Source organism: Dendrobates tinctorius, unplaced genomic scaffold (genome assembly GCF_039654945.1).
Source record: "Dendrobates tinctorius isolate UK_male_01 unplaced genomic scaffold, ASM3965494v1 ptg000237l, whole genome shotgun sequence".
Lineage (NCBI taxonomy): Eukaryota > Metazoa > Chordata > Amphibia > Anura > Dendrobatidae > Dendrobates > Dendrobates tinctorius.
In genome coordinates this window covers 7,468,882-7,488,911 of record NW_027361904.1, presented here as the reverse complement: position 1 = coordinate 7,488,911, position 20,030 = coordinate 7,468,882, and the positions used below count along the sequence as shown (strand labels likewise).

General features: G+C 47.1%; 1 protein-coding gene across 3 annotated transcripts in view; it reads right to left on the bottom strand.

Moving 5' to 3' along the window:
* The window catches only part of CNTFR (ciliary neurotrophic factor receptor), a 483,759-nt gene that overhangs the window by 226,908 nt on the left and 236,821 nt on the right, over positions 1-20,030 (bottom strand). For all 3 annotated transcript variants that reach the window (XM_073556707.1, XM_073556705.1, XM_073556706.1), the window contains one exon: positions 11,015-11,093. In XM_073556707.1, coding sequence (XP_073412808.1) covers positions 11,015-11,093 — 79 coding nt within the window. The remainder of the gene's footprint in view (positions 1-11,014; positions 11,094-20,030) is intronic.

Here is a 20,030-nt window from a genome sequence, read left to right as displayed (position 1 = left end):
GTCAATCGACATGCACCATGCAAAATCTCACCTCGTGGGGTATCCTTGATCATGAGGAAGGTGAGAGATCAGCCTAAAACTACACAGGGGGGAACTTGTTAATGATCTCAAGGCAGCTGGGACCACAGTCACCAAGAAAACCATTAGTAACACATTACACTGTAAAGATTTACAATCCTGCAGTGACCGCAAGGTCTCCCTGCTCAAGAAGGCCCATGTGCAGGCCCGTCTGAAGTTTGCCCATGAACACCTGGATGATTCTGTGAGTGATTGGGAGAAGATGCTGTGGTCAGAGGAGACAAAAATTGAGCTCTTTGGCATTAACTCAACTCGCCGTGTTTGAAGGAAGAGAAATGCTGCCTATGACCCAAAGAACACCATCCCCACTGTCAAGCATGGAGGTGGAAACATTATGTTTTGGGTGTGCTTCTCTGCTAAGGGCACAGGACTACTTCACCGCATCAATGGGAGAATGGATGGAGCCATGTACCGTAAAATTCTGAGTGACAACCTCCTTCCCTCCACCAGGACATTAAAAATGGGTCGTGGCTGGGTCTTCCAGCAAGACAATGACCCAATACATACAGCCAAGGTAACAAAGGAGTGGCTCAAAAAGAAGAAAATTAAGGTCATGGAGTGGCCTGGCCTGTCTCTAGACCTTAATCCCATAGAAAACTTATGGAGGGAGGTGAAGCTCCGAGTTGCCAAGCGACAGCCTCAAAATCTTAATGATTTAGAGATGATCTGCAAAGACGAGTGCAGCAAAATTCCTCCTGACATGTGCGCAAACCTCATCATCAACCACAAGAAACGTCTGACTGCTGGGCTTGCCAACAAGGGTTTTACCACCAAGCATTAAGTCTTGTTTACCCTATACGGCCATTTCTTACACTGAACTCCGCTGTTATTGTAGAGGGGACAGGAGGAGACAAAAATAAAAAATAAGAGGCCTGAAACGACGATCACGGAATATATAGAAGGGCTGATCGGCTGGGGGACACGGATATTACAGACGGATACAAAACACCAGTGATATTTATAGAAGGACGAAGCGTTAAATACACAACCGCCGGGCAAACGCGCTCCACGCTCGCAAGAGAGAAAATGTCAATAAGTCTCCACATCAATGTATAAAAGTCATTTCCAATGTAGACAGACAGTGAGCAGCGAGAAGGAACAGATAGCAGATATCCAGTAACGTATGTCCGCAGAAGAGGCAGAAATGTGATATTACACTCACATTACACAGTGTCGCCCCCTACTGATAACAGCGACTGACGTGAAGAAGAATGGGGAAGAAAGAAGCTGTAATCAAATGAAGAAATGTGAAGGTCAGGCACCATAATACCGCCTCTATACACAAGAATATAACTACTATAATACTGCCCCTATGTACAAGAATATAACTACTATAATACTGCCCCTATGTACAAGAATAAAACTACTATAATACTGCTCCCTATGTACAAGAATATAACTACTATAATACTGTCCCTATGTACAAGAATATAACTACTATAATACTGCTCCTATGGACAAGAATATAACTACTATAATACTGTCCCTATGTACAAGAATATAACTACTATAATACTGCCCCCTATGTACAAGAATATAACTACTATAATACTGTCTCTATGTACAAGAATATAACTACTATAATACTGCTCCTATGGACAAGAATATAACTACTATAATACTGTCCCTATGTACAAGAATATAACTACTATAATACTGCCCCTATGTACAAGAATATAACTACTATAATACTGCTCCCTATGTACAAGAATATAACTACTATAATACTGCCCCAATGTACAAGAATATAACTACTATAATACTGCTCCTAATGTACAAGAATATAACTACTATAATACTGCCCCTATGTACAAGAATATAACTACTATAATACCGCCCCTATGTACAAGAAAATATCTACTATAATACCGCCCCTATGTACAAGAATATAACTACTATAATACTGCCCCCTATGTACAAGAATATAACTACTATAATACTGCCCCTATGTACAAGAATATAACTACTATAATACTGCCCCTATGTACAAGAATATAGCTACTATAATACTGCCCCTATGTACAAGAATATAACTACTATAATACTGCCCCCTATGTACAAGAATATAACTACTATAATACTGCCCCTATGTACAAGAATATAACTACTATAATACTGCCCCTATGTACAAGAATATAACTACTATAATACTGCCCCTATGTACAAGAATATAACTACTATAATACTGCCCCTATGTACAAGAATATAACTACTATAATACCGCCCCTATGTACAAGAAAATATCTACTATAATACCGCCCCTATGTACAAGAATATAACTACTATAATACTACCCCCTATGTACAAGAATATAACTACTATAATACTGCCCCTATGTACAAGAATATAACTACTATAATACTGTCCCTATGTACAAGAATATAACTACTATAATACTGCCCCTATATACAAGAATATAACTACTATAATACTGCCCCTATTTACAAGAATATAAATACTATAATACTGCCCCTATGTACAAGAATATAACTACTATAATACTGCTCCCTATGTACAAGAATATACATACTATAATACTGCCCCTATGTACAAGAATATAACTACTATAATACTGCCCCAATGTACAAGAATATAACTACTATAATACTGCGCCTAATGTACAAGAATATAACTACTATAATACTGCCCCTATATACAAGAATATAACTACTATAATACTGCCCCTATTTACAAGAATATAACTACTATAATACTGCCCCTATATACAAGAATATAACTACTATAATACTGCCCCTATATACAAGAATATAACTACTATAATACTGCCCCTATTTACAAGAATATAAATACTATAATACTGCCCCTATGTACAAGAATATAACTACTATAATACTGCTCCCTATGTACAAGAATATACATACTATAATACTGCCCCTATGTACAAGAATATAACTACTATAATACTGCCCCAATGTACAAGAATATAACTACTATAATACTGCGCCTAATGTACAAGAATATAACTACTATAATACTGCCTCAATGTACAAGAATATAACTACTATAATACTGCTCCTTTGTACAAGAATATAACTACTATAATACTACCCCCTATGTACAGGAATATAACTACTATAATACTGCCCCTATGTACAAGAATATATCTACTATAATATCGCCTGTCACGGGGTCCTTCTCTGGTATCACACAATCAACAGAGCAAGCGACGAGTGAACAATTCCAAGACCTTTATTCAGACAAAAATACGAAAAGGTCCATATTCAGTCCACCACATAAAGGATAAGATAGTCCAGAATAAGAATGCAGTCCAGTATCAGGATAAAATGTCCAGGGAAACGAGATTCCACAACTCTAGCACCAGAGGATAAAAATGGGTCCTTCTCTCTGAAATGCAGCCTTTTCACCATCATGTCTATAACGGAACTGACCTGTCCAGCAGCCATTCTTCCCCCCACCCCCTTCCTTGTCCAGGGGTAGTCCAACAAGTTGCCTCCCAGAGGAGAACAAAAGGCCTTAGGGATTAATGCACTACAGGGGGTCATCAAGAGACAGATACAGTGAGGCTGTAGACTTACAATGTAATAAGAAAAACACTATGAAAATAACTGGAATTGTTAAAAATAGGAATATACAAAAAATGACAACCACATAACATATCACACCATCACACCGCCCCTATGTACAAGAATATAACTACTATAATACTGCCCCCTATGTACAAGAATATAACTACTATAATACTGCCCCCTATGTACAAGAATATAACTACTATAATACTGCCCCTATGTACAAGAATATAACTACTATAATACTGCCCCTATGTACAAGAATATAACTACTATAATACTGCTCCCTATGTACAAGAATATAACTACTATAATACTGCCCCTATGGACAAGAATATAACTACTATAATACTGCCCCCTATGGACAAGAATATAACTACTATAATACTGCCCCCTATGTACAAGAATATAACTACTATAATACTGCCCCTATGTACAAGAATATAACTACTATAATACTGCCCCTATGTACAAGAATATAACTACTATAATACTGCCCCCTATGTGCAAGAATATAACTACTATAATGCTGCTCCCTATGTACAAGAATATAACTACTATAATACTGCCCCTATGTACAAGAATATAACTACTATAATACTGCCCCTATGTACAAGAATATAACTACTATAATACTGCCCCTATGTACAAGAATATAACTACTATAATACTGCCCCCTATGTGCAAGATTATAACTACTATAATACTGCACCTATGTACAAGAATATAACTACTATAATACTGCCCCTATGTGCAAGAATATAACTACTATAATACTGCATCTATGTACAAGAATATAACTACTATAATACTGCTCCTATGTACAAGAATATAACTACTATAATACTGCCCTTATGTACAAGAATATAACTACTATAATACTGCACCTATGTACAAGAATATAACTACTATAATACTGCCCCCTATGTGCAAGATTATAACTACTATAATACTGCACCTATGTACAAGAATATAACTACTATAATACTGCTCCTATGTACAAGAATATAACTACTATAATACTGCCCCCTATGTACATGAATATAACTACTATAATACTGCTCCTATGCACAAGAATATAACTACTATAATACTGCCCTTATGTACAAGAATATAACTACTATAATACTGCTCCTATGTACAAGAATATAACTGCTATAATACTGTCCCCTATGTACAAGAATATAACTACTATAATACTGCTCCTATGTACAAGAATATAACTACTATAATACTGCCCCCTATGTGCAAGATTATAACTACTATAATACTGCACCTATGTACAAGAATATAACTACTATAATACTGCTCCTATGTACAAGAATATAACTACTATAATACTGCCCTTATGTACAAGAATATAACTACTATAATACTGCTCCTATGTACAAGAATATAACTACTATAATACTGCCCCCTATGTACAAGAATATAACTACTATAATACTGCTCCTATGTATAAGAATATAACTATTATAATACCGTCACTAATGTAGAAGAATATATACGGTTACTTCGGCTCTTCCACCTTTGTGCTCACTACAGACTGGCTCTATTCTGTGGGGTCTGCTCTGGGGTGTATAACCAACTGAGATTGAATTCCTCTAGGTTGGGGGGGTCCTATGGAAATGAAGGGGCATTTGCTAGTATTCATGGCTTCCTGTTTGGAGTCTATAAAAATGGCCAGAGGAATCGATCAGATAGAATTAACTACATGATTACCACTGGTAATAATACTGTGTCAGTAGCTGAGCTCCATGTGCATACTGGGAAAGAGTAATAATAATCTATGCAGTGTCCATAGACACAGTAATAATCTATGGGGGTCAGGCACTGATATGAGGGGTAATATTTTACAGGATAACCTGAGAAGTCCAGCAGCGATCAGGAGATACAGCCACACGGATACATTGTATCACTGGACAGATCATGACCCCGGTGACGTCACTACAGCCACACGGATACATCGTATCACCGGACAGGTCATGACCCCGGTGACGTCACTACAGCCACACAGATACATTGTATCACTGGACAGGTCATGACCCCGGTGACATCACTACAGCCACACGGATACATTGCATCACTGGACAGATCATGACCCCGGTGACGTCACTACAGCCACACGGATACATCGTATCACTGGACAGGTCATGACCTCGGTGACGTCACTACAGCCACACGGATACATCGTATCACTGGACAGGTCATGACCTCGGTGACATCATTACAGCCACACGGATACATTGCATCACTTGACAGGTCATGACCCCGGTGACGTCACTACAGCCACACGGATACATTGCATCACTGGACAGGTCATGACCCTGGTGACGTCACTACAGCCACACGGATACATCGTATCACTGGACAGGTCATGACCCCGGTGACGTCACTACAGCCACACGGATACATCGTATCACTGGACAGGTCATGACCCCGGTGACGTCACTACAGCCACACGGATACATCGTACCACTGCACAGGTCATGACCCCGGTGACGTCACTACAGCCACACGGATACATCGTATCACAGGACAGGTCATGACCCCGGTGACGTCACTACAGCCACACAGATACATTGTATCACTGGACAGGTCATGACCCCGGTGACATCACTACAGCCACACGGATACATTGCATCACTGGACAGGTCATGACCCCGGTGAAGTCACTACAGCCACACGGATACATCGTATCACTGGACAGGTCATGACCCCGGTGACGTCACTACAGCCACACGGATACATCGTATCACTGGACAGGTCATGACCTCGGTGACATCATTACAGCCACACGGATACATTGCATCACTTGACAGGTCATGACCCCGGTGACGTCACTACAGCCACACGGATACATCGCATCACTGGACAGGTCATGACCCCGGTGACATCACTACAGCCACACGGATACATCGTATCACTGGACAGGTCATGACCCCGGTGACGTCACTACAGCCACACGGATACATTGTATCACTGGACAGGTCATGACCCCGGTGACGTCACTACAGCCACACGGATACATCGTACCACTGAACAGGTCATGACCCTGGTGACGTCACTACAGCCACACGGATACATCGTGCCACTGGACAGGTCATGACCCCGGTGACGTCACTACAGCCACACGGATACACTGTATCACTGGACAGGTCATGACCCTGGTGACATCACTACGGCCACACGGATACACTGTATCACTGGACAGGTCATGACCCCGGTGACGTCACTACAGCCACACGGATACACTGTATCACTGGACAGGTCATGACCCCGGTGACGTCACTACAGCCACACGGATACACTGTATCACTGGACAGGTCATGACCCCGGTGACATCACTACGGCCACACGGATACATTGTATCACTGGACAAGTCATGACCCCGGTGATATAACTACAGCCACACGGATACATTGTATCTCTGGACAGGTCATGACCCCGGTGACATCACTACAGCCACACGGATACATTGTATCACTGGACAGGTTATGAACCCGGTGACGTCACTACAGCCACACGGATACACTGTATCACTGGACAGGTCATGACCCCGGTGACATCACTACGGCCACACGGATACATTGTATCACTGGACAAGTCATGACCCCGGTGATATAACTACAGCCACACGGCTACATTGTATCTCTGGACAGGTCATGACCCCGGTGACATCACTACAGCCACACGGATACATTGTATCACTGGACAGGTTATGAACCCGGTGACGTCACTACAGCCACACGGATACATTGTATCACTGGACAGGTCATGACCCCGGTGACGTCACTACAGCCACACGGATACATTGTGTCACTGGACAGGTCATGACCCCGGTGACGTCACTACAGCCACACGGATACATTGTATCACTGGACAGGTCATGACCCCGGTGACGTCACTACAGCCACACGGATACATTGTATCACTGGACAGGTCATGACCCCGGTGACGTCACTACAGCCACACGGATACATTGTATCACTGGACAGGTCATGACACCGGTGACGTCACTACAGCCACACGGATACATTGTGTCACTGGACAGGTCATGACCCCGGTGACGTCACTACAGCCACACGGATACATTGTATCACTGGACAGGTCATGACCCCGGTGACGTCACTACAGCCACACGGATACATTGTATCACTGGACAGGTCATGACCCCGGTGACGTCACTACAGCCACACGGATACATTGTATCACTGGACAGGTCATGACCCCGGTGACGTCACTACAGCCACACGGATACATTGTATCACTGGACAGGTCATGACCCCGGTGACGTCACTACAGCCACACGGATACATTGTATCACTAGACAGGTCATGACCCCGGTGACGTCACTACAGCCACACGGATACATTGTATCACTGGACAGGTCATGACCCCGGTGACGTCACTGTGGCCAGTCGCTGCCGCAGTTTCCTGCAATCTCAGGGTCACGATCCTCGTGGCAGCGCTGAGCGTGGAGGCCGCCCTGCCCGGACGTCAGTGGGATGAGGCCGGGGAGACATTCGCCTTCATGCAGACGGTGCAGCTCCTGTCTGCTGCGCATCCTGTCCAAGTATCGATTGTCCTGAGCAGCAATTACTGCAGCCCGAGCACCGGTGAGATCTGTGCACATGGCAGGACGACAACTCCCAACATCATCCCTCTGCCTGCAGTCATCTCTGATAACAAGGCATGCTGGCACTTGTGGTGTCTATACAGTGATTTACCCTGTACATTGGGGGACGCAAGAACATGAACACTGCAGGAAAAGGGGAGTCTTACTCCACATGTCCCATCACCATAGACGGCTTACAACACACTCCAGTCACCTCCAGAGCTGCAGGCACTATTCTACTGTTACATGGTGTCTTGTCCTCCAGTCACCTCCAGAGCTGCAGTCGCAATTCTGCTGTTACATCGTGTCTTGTACTCCAGTCACCTCATGAGCTGCAGTCACTATTCTGCTGTTACATGGTGTCTTATCCTCCAGTTACCTCCAGAGCTGCAGTCACTATTCTGCTGTTACATGGTGTCTTGTCCTCCAGTTACCTCAAGAGCTGCAGTCGCTATTCTGCTGTTACATCGTGTCTTGTACTCCAGTCACCTCCAGAGCTGCAGTCACTATTCTGCTGTTACATCGTGTCTTATCCTCCAGTCACCTCCAGAGCTCATGTATCTACTATACTGTACACCTGTGACCTCTGTGCAGCACCACATCACATGCAGGCGACATATAATGTACAGTTTTGGCATTTTAGACGTTGACCAAAACATATTCAGGTTCAAGAGCCGACTCTCCGCTTCAATTTGAGGGGATTCACATCCTGATTGGGGGAAGGTTTAGGAGTTACAGCTCTATAATATGGAGCTGCCTCTTATTAAAGGGACCAAAAGTAATTGGACAATTATCTCTGAAGCTCGTTAATTGGCTGAATGGATTTTTCCCTCATAAATTCATCATCAGTAAAGCAGATAAAAGGTCTGGAGCTGATTCTAGGTGTAGCATTTGCATTTGGAGACTGTTGTTGTGAACCCACAACATGAAGACAGAGGAGCTCTCAATGGAGGAGAAACAGACCATCATGAGGCTGAAAAAGGGGAAAATCCATTAGAGAGAGATCTGATGTCAGTGTGTAAAAGAGAAGAGAGCACTGGTGAGCTGGGAACTCTGTGGGCGTCCACAGCAGACACCACTGGTGGATGAGCGCAGAAGCCTTCCATTGGGGAAGAACCAAACACAGAGGGGTCTCCACAAGGCGCAAACACAGAGGGGTCTCCACGAGGCGCAAACACAGAGGGGTCTCCACGAGGTGCAAACACAGAGGGGTCTCCACGAGGTGCAAACACAGAGGGGTCTCCACGAGGTGCAAACACAGAGGGGTCTCCACGAGGTGCAAACACAGAGGGGTCTCCACGAGATGCAAACACAGAGGGGTCTCCACGAGGTGCAAACACAGAGGGGTCTCCACGAGGTGCAAACACAGAGGGGTCTCCACAAGATGCAAGCACAGAGGGGTCTCCACGAGGTGCAAACACAGAGGGGTCTCCACAAGGTGCAAGCACAGAGGGGTCTCCACGAGGTGCAAACACAGAGGGGTCTCCATGAGGTGCAAACACAGAGGGGTCTCCACGAGGTGCAAACACAGAGGGGTCTCCACAAGATGCAAGCACAGAAGGGTCTCCACAAGGCGCAAACACAGAGGGGTCTCCACGAGGCGCAAACACAGAGGGGTCTCCACGAGGCGCAAACACAGAGGGGTCTCCACGAGGTGCAAACACAGAGGGGTCTCCACGAGGTGCAAACACAGAGGGGTCTCCACGAGGTGCAAACACAGAGGGGTCTCCACAAGATGCAAGCACAGAGGGGTCTCCACGAGGTGCAAACACAGAGGGGTCTCCACGAGGTGCAAACACAGAGGGGTCTCCACAAGATGCAAGCACAGAGGGGTCTCCACGAGGTGCAAACACAGAGGGGTCTCCACGAGGTGCAAACATGGACACTTTACTTATGGGAAAGGGAATCTGTCAAATTACTTCTGAGCCCCTGAAATGAGGAGGATTGGTAGAAAAATGGTTCCAGTTCCTAAACGCTTCACAGATTTTTGTTCATCCTATTTAGTTACACCTGAAAGTCTCCACATCACTAGTATCTCAGTAGCTTCATTTTATATCCAGAATATCGACCTGCAGAGCTGAAATCATGAAGATCCTGGCACTGGCCAAAGAGTTCTGGACCAAACTGTATAATGTGCCTTATATGACTCTGACACCTGTGCAGCACAACAGACTGTGCAGGTGATACATTATATATCTTATACACCTGTAACCTCTGAACCACGCCACTGCACATGCAGGAGATATATAATGTATCCACTATACACCTGTACAGCGACACTGCACACTCTTTTCCTTTCCCCATGACTCACAATCCAAAAACGTCAGTGGCTGGATGAAAGATGCAAGAGTCTGTCTGGATCCCAGAATCTCACTGATTACAAGCAATCAGGTCACAGGTGTGGATGTTACGTTTAGCAGCCATTCACACCTATCTGTGTCACCTTCTGTGCATGTGATCAGGCCAATATTACCACGGATATGTGAACTTTTGATCAGGGTCAGTTGGATGTTTTGAGTTGTCATTATGATTTAAAAAGAGAAAACACAGTACTCTGACAATAAATGGCTTCACGCAACAACTAACCACAAGCGGAGAAAAAAGTCTGGTGTTATCATTCATATTCTATGAAAAAAGGCCAAGAAAGCAAAAAAATTCTGCTGGGGTGTGTAAACTTTTGAGCCCAACTGTGTAATATATCTATTATACACCTGTACAGCGACACAGCACATGCAGGCAATATAAGGCTGATAATAATGGCAGCACTTACCGTCAGCGTGTCTCTGAGCGCAGACCATCACGGAGGCAGCGAGCAGCAGGCAGCAGGCTGAGGTCAGCGGATTTGCCATCTGTTTGGGGGGACACAAAGAGCAGCGTTAGGAGGAGCTGGCGGTAGCCGGCAGGCTGCGGGGGTCCACACTGTATCCGCGGCTCATGTTACCGACAGCGGGGAGGGGGCTCCGGCTAACGGTGTAAGGAGGACATGGCGACTGCTGGCGAAAGACACCGGAAAATAACACTGTGTCATGTAAGAGGAGGCATCACTGCAGCACTGCTGAACACACCCCATAATACCGCACCCCTAGAAGTGTATGACACCCCACTGTACATCCGCACGTCTCCAGTATGTCCATAACACCGCACCCCTAGAAGTGTATGACACCCCACTGTACATCCGCACGTCTCCAGTATGTCCATAACACCGCGCCCCTAGAAGTGTATGACGCCCCACTGTACATCCGCACGTCCCCAGTATGTCCAAAATACCGCACCCCTAGAAGTGTATGACGCCTCACTGTACATCCACGTCTCCAGTATTTCTATAATACCGCACCCCTAGAACTGTATGACGCCTCACTGTACATCCGCACGTCTCCAGTATGTCCATAATACCGCATCCCTAGAAGTGTATGACACCTCACTGTACATCCACACGTCTCCAGTATGTCCATAATACCGCACCCCTAGAACTGTATGACGCCTCACTGTACATCCGCACGTCCCCAGTATGTCCATAATACCGCACCCCTAGAAGTGTATGACGCCTCACTATACATCCGCACATCACCAGTATGCCCATAATACCGCACCCCTAGAAGTGTATGACGCCTCACTGTACATCCCAACGTCCCCAGTATGTCCATAATACCGCACCCCTAGAAGTGTATGACACCCCACTGTACATCCACACGTCCCCAGTATGTCCATAATACCGCACCCCTAGAAGTGTATGACGCCTCACTGTACATCCGCACGTCTCCAGTATGTCCATAATACCGCACCCCTAGAAGTGTATGACGCCCCACTATACATCCGCACGTCACCAGTATGTCCATAATACTGCACCCCTAGAAGTGTATGACGCCTCACTGTACATCCCAACGTCCTCAGTATGTCCATAATACCGCACCCCTAGAAGTGTATGACGCCTCACTGTACATCCACACGTCTCCAGTATGTCCATAATACCGCACCCCTAGAAGTGTATGACACCCCACTATACATCCGCACGTCACCAGTATGTCCATAATGCCGCACCCCTAGAAGTGTATGACGCCTCACTGTACATCCACACGTCCCCAGTATGTCCATAATACTGCACCCCTAGAAGTGTATGACACCTCACTATACATCCCAACGTCCCCAGTATGTCCATAATACCGCACCCCTAGAAGTGTATGACACCTCACTGTACATCCACACGTCCCCAGTATGTCCATAATACTGCACCCCTAGAAGTGTATGACGCCCCACTATACATCCGCACGTCACCAGTATGTCCATAATACCGCACCCCTAGAAGTGTATGACGCCCCACTATACATCCGCACGTCACCAGTATGTCCATAATGCCGCACCCCTAGAAGTGTATGACACCCCACTGTACATCCCAACGTCCCCAGTATGTCCATAATACCGCACCCCTAGAAGTGTATGACGCCCCACTGTACATCCACAAGTCCCCAGTATGTCCATAATACCGCACCCCTAGAAGTGTTTGACGCCTCACTGTACATCCGCACGTCCCCAGTATGTCCATAATACTGCACACCTAGAAGTGTATGATGCCTCACTGTACATCCACACGTCTCCAGTATGTCCATAATACCACACCCCTAGAAGTGTATGATGCCTTACTGTACATCCGCACGTCTCCAGTATGTCCATAATACCGCACACCTAGAAGTGTATGACACCTCACTGTACATCCGCACGTCCCCAGTATGTCCATAATACCGCACCCCTAGAAGTGTATGACACCTCACTGTACATCCGCACGTCCCCAGTATGTCCATAATACCGCACCCCTAGAAGTGTATGACACCTCACTGTACATCCGCATGTCTCCAGTATGTCCATAATACCGCACACCTAGAAGTGTATGACACCTCACTGTACATCCGCACGTCTCCAGTATGTCCATAATACCGCACCCCTAGAAGTGTATGACACCTCACTGTACATCCGCACGTCCCCAGTATGTCCATAATACCGCACACCTAGAAGTGTATGACGCCTCACTGTACATCCACACGTCTCCAGTATGTCCATAATACCGCACCCCTAGAAGTGTATGATGCCTTACTGTACATCCGCACGTCTCCAGTATGTCCATAATACCGCACCCCTAGAAGTGTATGACGCCTCACTGTACATCCACACGTCTCCAGTATGTCCATAATACCGCACCCCTAGAAGTGTATGACGCCTCACTGTACATCCGCACGTCTCCAGTATGTCCATACCACACCCCTAGAAGTGTATGATGCCTCACTGTACATCCGCACGTCTCCAGTATGTCCATAATACCGCACCCCTAGAAGTGTATGACACCCCACTGTACATCCACACGTCTCCAGTATGTCCATAATACCGCACCCCTAGAAGTGTATGACGCCCCACTGTACATCCGCACGTCACCAGTATGTCCATAATACAGCACCCCTAGAAGTGTATGACGCCTCACTGTACATCCGCACGTCACCAGTATGTCCATAATACCGCACCCCTAGAAGTGTATGACGCCTCACTGTACATCCGCACGTCACCAGTATGTCCATAATACTGCACCCCTAGAAGTGTATGACGCCTCACTGTACATCCGCACGTCCCCAGTATGTCCATATTACAGCACCCCTAGAAGTGTATGACGCCTCACTGTACATCCGCACGTCACCAGTATGTCCATAATACTGCACCCCTAGAAGTGTATGACGCCCCACTGTACATCCACACGTCTCCAGTATGTCCATAATACCGCACCCCTAGAAGTGTATGACGCCTCACTGTACATCCGCACGTCTCCAGTATGTCCATAATACCGCACCCCTAGAAGTGTATGACGCCCCACTGTACATCCACACGTCTCCAGTATGTCCATAATACCGCACCCCTAGAAGTGTATGACGCCTCACTGTACATCCGCACGTCTCCAGTATGTCCATAATACTGCACCCCTAGAAGTGTATGACGCCCCACTGTACATCCACACGTCTCCAGTATGTCCATAATACCGCACCCCTAGAAGTGTATGACGCCTCACTGTACATCCGCACGTCCCCAGTATGTCCATAATACCGCACCCCTAGAAGTGTATGACGCCTCACTGTACATCCGCACGTCTACAGTATGTCCATAATACCGCACCCCTAGAAGTGTATGACACCTCACTGTACATCCGCACGTCCCCAGTATGTCCATAATACCGCACCCCTAGAAGTGTATGATGCCTCACTGTACATCCGCACGTCTCCAGTATGTCCATAATACCACACCCCTAGAAGTGTATGACGCCTCACTGTACATCCGCACGTCCCCAGTATGTCCATAATACCGCACCCCTAGAAGTGTATGATGCCTCACTGTACATCCGCACGTCTCCAGTATGTCCATAATACCACACCCCTAGAAGTGTATGACGCCTCACTGTACATCCGCACGTCTCCAGTATGTCCATAATACCGCACCCCTAGAAGTGTATGACGCCTCACTGTACATCCGCACGTCTCCAGTATGTCCATAATACCACACCCCTAGAAGTGTATGATGCCTCACTGTACATCCGCACGTCTCCAGTATGTCCATAATACTGCACCCCTAGAAGTGTATGACGCCCCACTGTACATCCACACGTCTCCAGTATGTCCATAATACCGCACCCCTAGAAGTGTATGACACCTCACTGTACATCCACACGTCTCCAGTATGTCCATAATACCGCACCCCTAGAAGTGTATGACACCTCACTGTACATCCACACGTCTCCAGTATGTCCATAATACCGCACCCCTAGAAGTGTATGACGCCTCACTGTACATCCGCACGTCTCCAGTATGTCTATAATACCGCACCCCTGGAAGTGTATGACGCCTCACTGTACATCCGCACGTCTCCAGTATGTCTATAATACCGCACCCCTGGAAGTGTATGACGCCTCACTGTACATCCGCACGTCTCCAGTATGTCCATAATACCGCACCCCTGGAAGTGTATGACACCTCACTGTACATCCGCACGTCTCCAGTATGTCCATAATACCGCACCCCTAGAAGTGTATGACGCCTCACTGTACATCCGCACGTCTCCAGTATGTCTATAATACCGCACCCCTAGAAGTGTATGACGCCCCACTGTACATCCCCACGTCCCCAGTATGTCCATAATACCACACCACTAGAAGTGTATCACACCACTGTACATCCGCACGTCTCCAGTATGTCTATAATACCGCACCCCTGGAAGTGTACGACGCCTCACTGTACATCCGCACGTCTCCAGTATGTCCATAATACCGCACCCCTGGAAGTGTATGACACCTCACTGTACATCCGCACGTCTCCAGTATGTCCATAATACCGCACCCCTAGAAGTGTATGACGCCTCACTGTACATCCGCACGTCTCCAGTATGTCTATAATACCGCACCCCTAGAAGTGTATGACGCCCCACTGTACATCCCCACGTCCCCAGTATGTCCATAATACCACACCACTAGAAGTGTATCACACCACTGTACATCCGCACGTCTCCAGTATGTCTATAATACCGCACACCTAGAAGTGTATGACGCCTCACTGTACATCCGCACGTCTCCAGTATGTCCATAAAACCGCACCCCTAGAAGTGTATGACGCCTCACTGTACATCCGCACGTCCCCAGTATGTCCATAATACCGCACCCCTAGAAGTGTATGACACCTCACTGTACATCCGCACGTCCCCAGTATGTCCATAATACCGCACCCCTAGAAGTGTATGACACCTCACTGTACATCCGCACGTCTCCAGTATGTCCATAATACCGCACACCTAGAAGTGTATGACACCTCACAGTACATCCGCACGTCTCCAGTATGTCCATAATACCGCACCCCTAGAAGTGTATGACACCTCACTGTACATCTGCACGTCCCCAGTATGTCCATAATACCGCACACCTAGAAGTGTATGACGCCTCACTGTACATCCACACGTCTCCAGTATGTCCATAATACCGCACCCCTAGAAGTGTATGATGCCTTACTGTACATCCGCACGTCTCCAGTATGTCCATAATACCGCACCCCTAGAAGTGTATGACGCCTCACTGTACATCCACACGTCTCCAGTATGTCCATAATACCGCACCCCTAGAAGTGTATGACGCCTCACTGTACATCCGCACGTCTCCAGTATGTCCATAATACCACACCCCTAGAAGTGTATGATGCCTCACTGTACATCCGCACGTCTCCAGTATGTCCATAATACCGCACCCCTAGAAGTGTATGACACCCCACTGTACATCCACACGTCTCCAGTATGTCCATAATACCGCACCCCTAGAAGTGTATGACGCCCCACTGTACATCCGCACGTCACCAGTATGTCCATAATACAGCACCCCTAGAAGTGTATGACGCCACACTGTACATCCGCACGTCACCAGTATGTCCATAATACCGCACCCCTAGAAGTGTATGACGCCTCACTGTACATCCGCACGTCACCAGTATGTCCATAATACTGCACCCCTAGAAGTGTATGACGCCTCACTGTACATCCGCACGTCCCCAGTATGTCCATATTACAGCACCCCTAGAAGTGTATGACGCCTCACTGTACATCCGCACGTCACCAGTATGTCCATAATACTGCACCCCTAGAAGTGTATGACGCCCCACTGTACATCCACACGTCTCCAGTATGTCCATAATACCGTACCCCTAGAAGTGTATGACGCCTCACTGTACATCCGCACGTCACCAGTATGTCCATAATACTGCACCCCTAGAAGTGTATGACGCCCCACTGTACATCCACACGTCTCCAGTATGTCCATAATACCGCACCCCTAGAAGTGTATGACGCCTCACTGTACATCCGCACGTCTCCAGTATGTCCATAATACCGCACCCCTAGAAGTGTATGACGCCCCACTGTACATCCGCACGTCTCCAGTATGTCTATAATACCGCACACCTAGAAGTGTATGACGCCTCACTGTACATCCGCACGTCTCCAGTATGTCCATAAAACCGCACCCCTAGAAGTGTATGACGCCTCACTGTACATCCGCACGTCTCCAGTATGTCCATAATACTGCACCCCTAGAAGTGTATGACGCCTCACTGTACATCCGCACGTATCCAGTATGTCCATAATACCGCACCCCTAGAAGTGTATGACCCCTCACTGTACATCCGCACGTCTCCAGTATGTCCATAATACCGCACCCCTAGAAGTGTATGACGCCCCACTGTACATCCGCACGTCTCCAGTATGTCCATAATACCGCACCCCTAGAAGTGTATGACGCCTCACTGTACATCCGCACGTCCCCAGTATGTCCATAATACCGCACCCCTAGAAGTGTAAGACACCTCACTGTACATCCGCACGTCCCCAGTATGTCCATAATACCGCACCCCTAGAAGTGTATGACGCCTCACTGTACATCCGCACGTCCCCAGTATGTCCATAATACCGCACCCCTAGAAGTGTATGACGCCTCACTGTACATCCGCACGTCACCAGTATGTCCATAATACCGCACCCCTAGAAGTGTATGATGCCTCACTGTACATCCGCACGTCTCCAGTATGTCCATAATACTGCACCCCTAGAAGTGTATGACGCCCCACTGTACATCCGCACGTCTCCAGTATGTCCATAATACCGCACCCCTAGAAGTGTATGACACCTCACTGTACATCCACACGTCTCCAGTATGTCCATAATACCGCACCCCTAGAAGTGTATGACGCCTCACTGTACATCCGCACGTCTCCAGTATGTCTATAATACCGCACCCCTGGAAGTGTATGACGCCTCACTGTACATCCGCACGTCTCCAGTATGTCTATAATACCGCACCCCTGGAAGTGTATGACGCCTCACTGTACATCCGCACGTCTCCAGTATGTCCATAATACCGCACCCCTGGAAGTGTATGACACCTCACTGTACATCCGCACGTCTCCAGTATGTCCATAATACCGCACCCCTAGAAGTGTATGACGCCTCACTGTACATCCGCACGTCTCCAGTATGTCTATAATACCGCACCCCTAGAAGTGTATGACGCCCCACTGTACATCCCCACGTCCCCAGTATGTCCATAATACGACACCACTAGAAGTGTATCACACCACTGTACATCCGCACGTCTCCAGTATGTCCATAATACCGCACCCCTAGAAGTGTATGACGCCTCACTGTACATCTGCACGTCTCCAGTATGTCCATAATACCGCACCCCTAGAAGTGTATGACACCTCACTGTACATCCGCACGTCTCCAGTATGTCCATAATACCGCAACCCTAGAAGTGTATGACGCCTCACTGTACATCCGCACGTCTCCAGTATGTCCATAATACCGCACCCCTAGAAGTGTATGACACCTCACTGTACATCCGCACGTCTCCACTATGTCTATAATACCGCACCCCTAGAAGTGTATGATACCTCACTGTACATCCGCACGTCTCCAGTATGTCCATAATACCGCACCCCTAGAAGTGTATGATGCCTCACTGTACATCCGCACGTCTCCAGTATGTCCATAATACCACACCCCTAGAAGTGTATGACGCCCCACTGTACATCCGCACGTCTCCAGTATGTGCATAATACCGCACCCCTAGAAGTGTATGACGCCTCACTGTACATCCACAAGTCCCCAGTATGTCTATAATACCGCACCCCTAGAAGTGTATGACACCTCACTGTACATCCGCACGTCTCCAGTATGTCCATAATACCGCACCCCTAGAAGTGTATGACGCCTCACTGTACATCCACAAGTCCCCAGTATGTCTATAATACCGCACCCCTAGAAGTGTATGACGCCCCACTGTACATCCGCACGTCTCCGGTATGTCCATAATACCGCACCCCTAGAAGTGTATGACGCCTCACTGTACATCCGCACGTCTCCAGTATGTCTATAATACCGCACCCCTAGAAGTGTATGACACCTCACTGTACATCCGCACGTCTCCAGTATGTCCATAATACCGCACCCCTAGAAGTGTATGACGCCTCACTGTACATCCGCACGTCTCCGGTATGTCCATAATACCGCACCCCTAGAAGTGTATGACGCCTCACTGTACATCCGCACGTCTCCGGTATGTCCATAATACCGCACCCCTAGAAGTGTATGACTCCCCACTGTACATCCACAAGTCCCCAGTATGTCTATAATACCGCACCCCTAGAAGTGTATGACACCTCACTGTACATCCGCACGTCTCCAGTATGTCCATAATACCGCACCCCTAGAAGTGTATGATGCCTCACTGTACATCCACACGTCTCCAGTATGTCCATAATACCGCACCCCTAGAAGTGTATGACGCCCCACTGTACATCCGCACGTCTCCAGTATGTCCATAATACCGCACCCCTAGAAGTGTATGACACCTCACTGTACATCCGCACGTCTCCAGTATGTCCATAATACCGCACCCCTATTAGTGTATGGCGGCATAGTAAGTCTCCTCGGATCGGTAGTACGGGACCATATGGGGCTATATGTAGAGCAGTGGTCATGTGATTACAGCATCCTTGGTCCCCGCACATCATATACAGCGTATGACATCACTGGGACACAAGGGGTTAATAACAATCCTACATCCTACCTGCGGGGCTCCGGTTCTAGATGCTTCAGACACTGCACTGATAATGGAGGTCACATGTATCCAGCAGTGATTGGGTTAACCCTAATAAAACCTTATAGTCTCCCAGGTCTGCCTCAACGCCGCCCGTGCTACTTCTGCGATCTGTCGCTATCACTGGCCA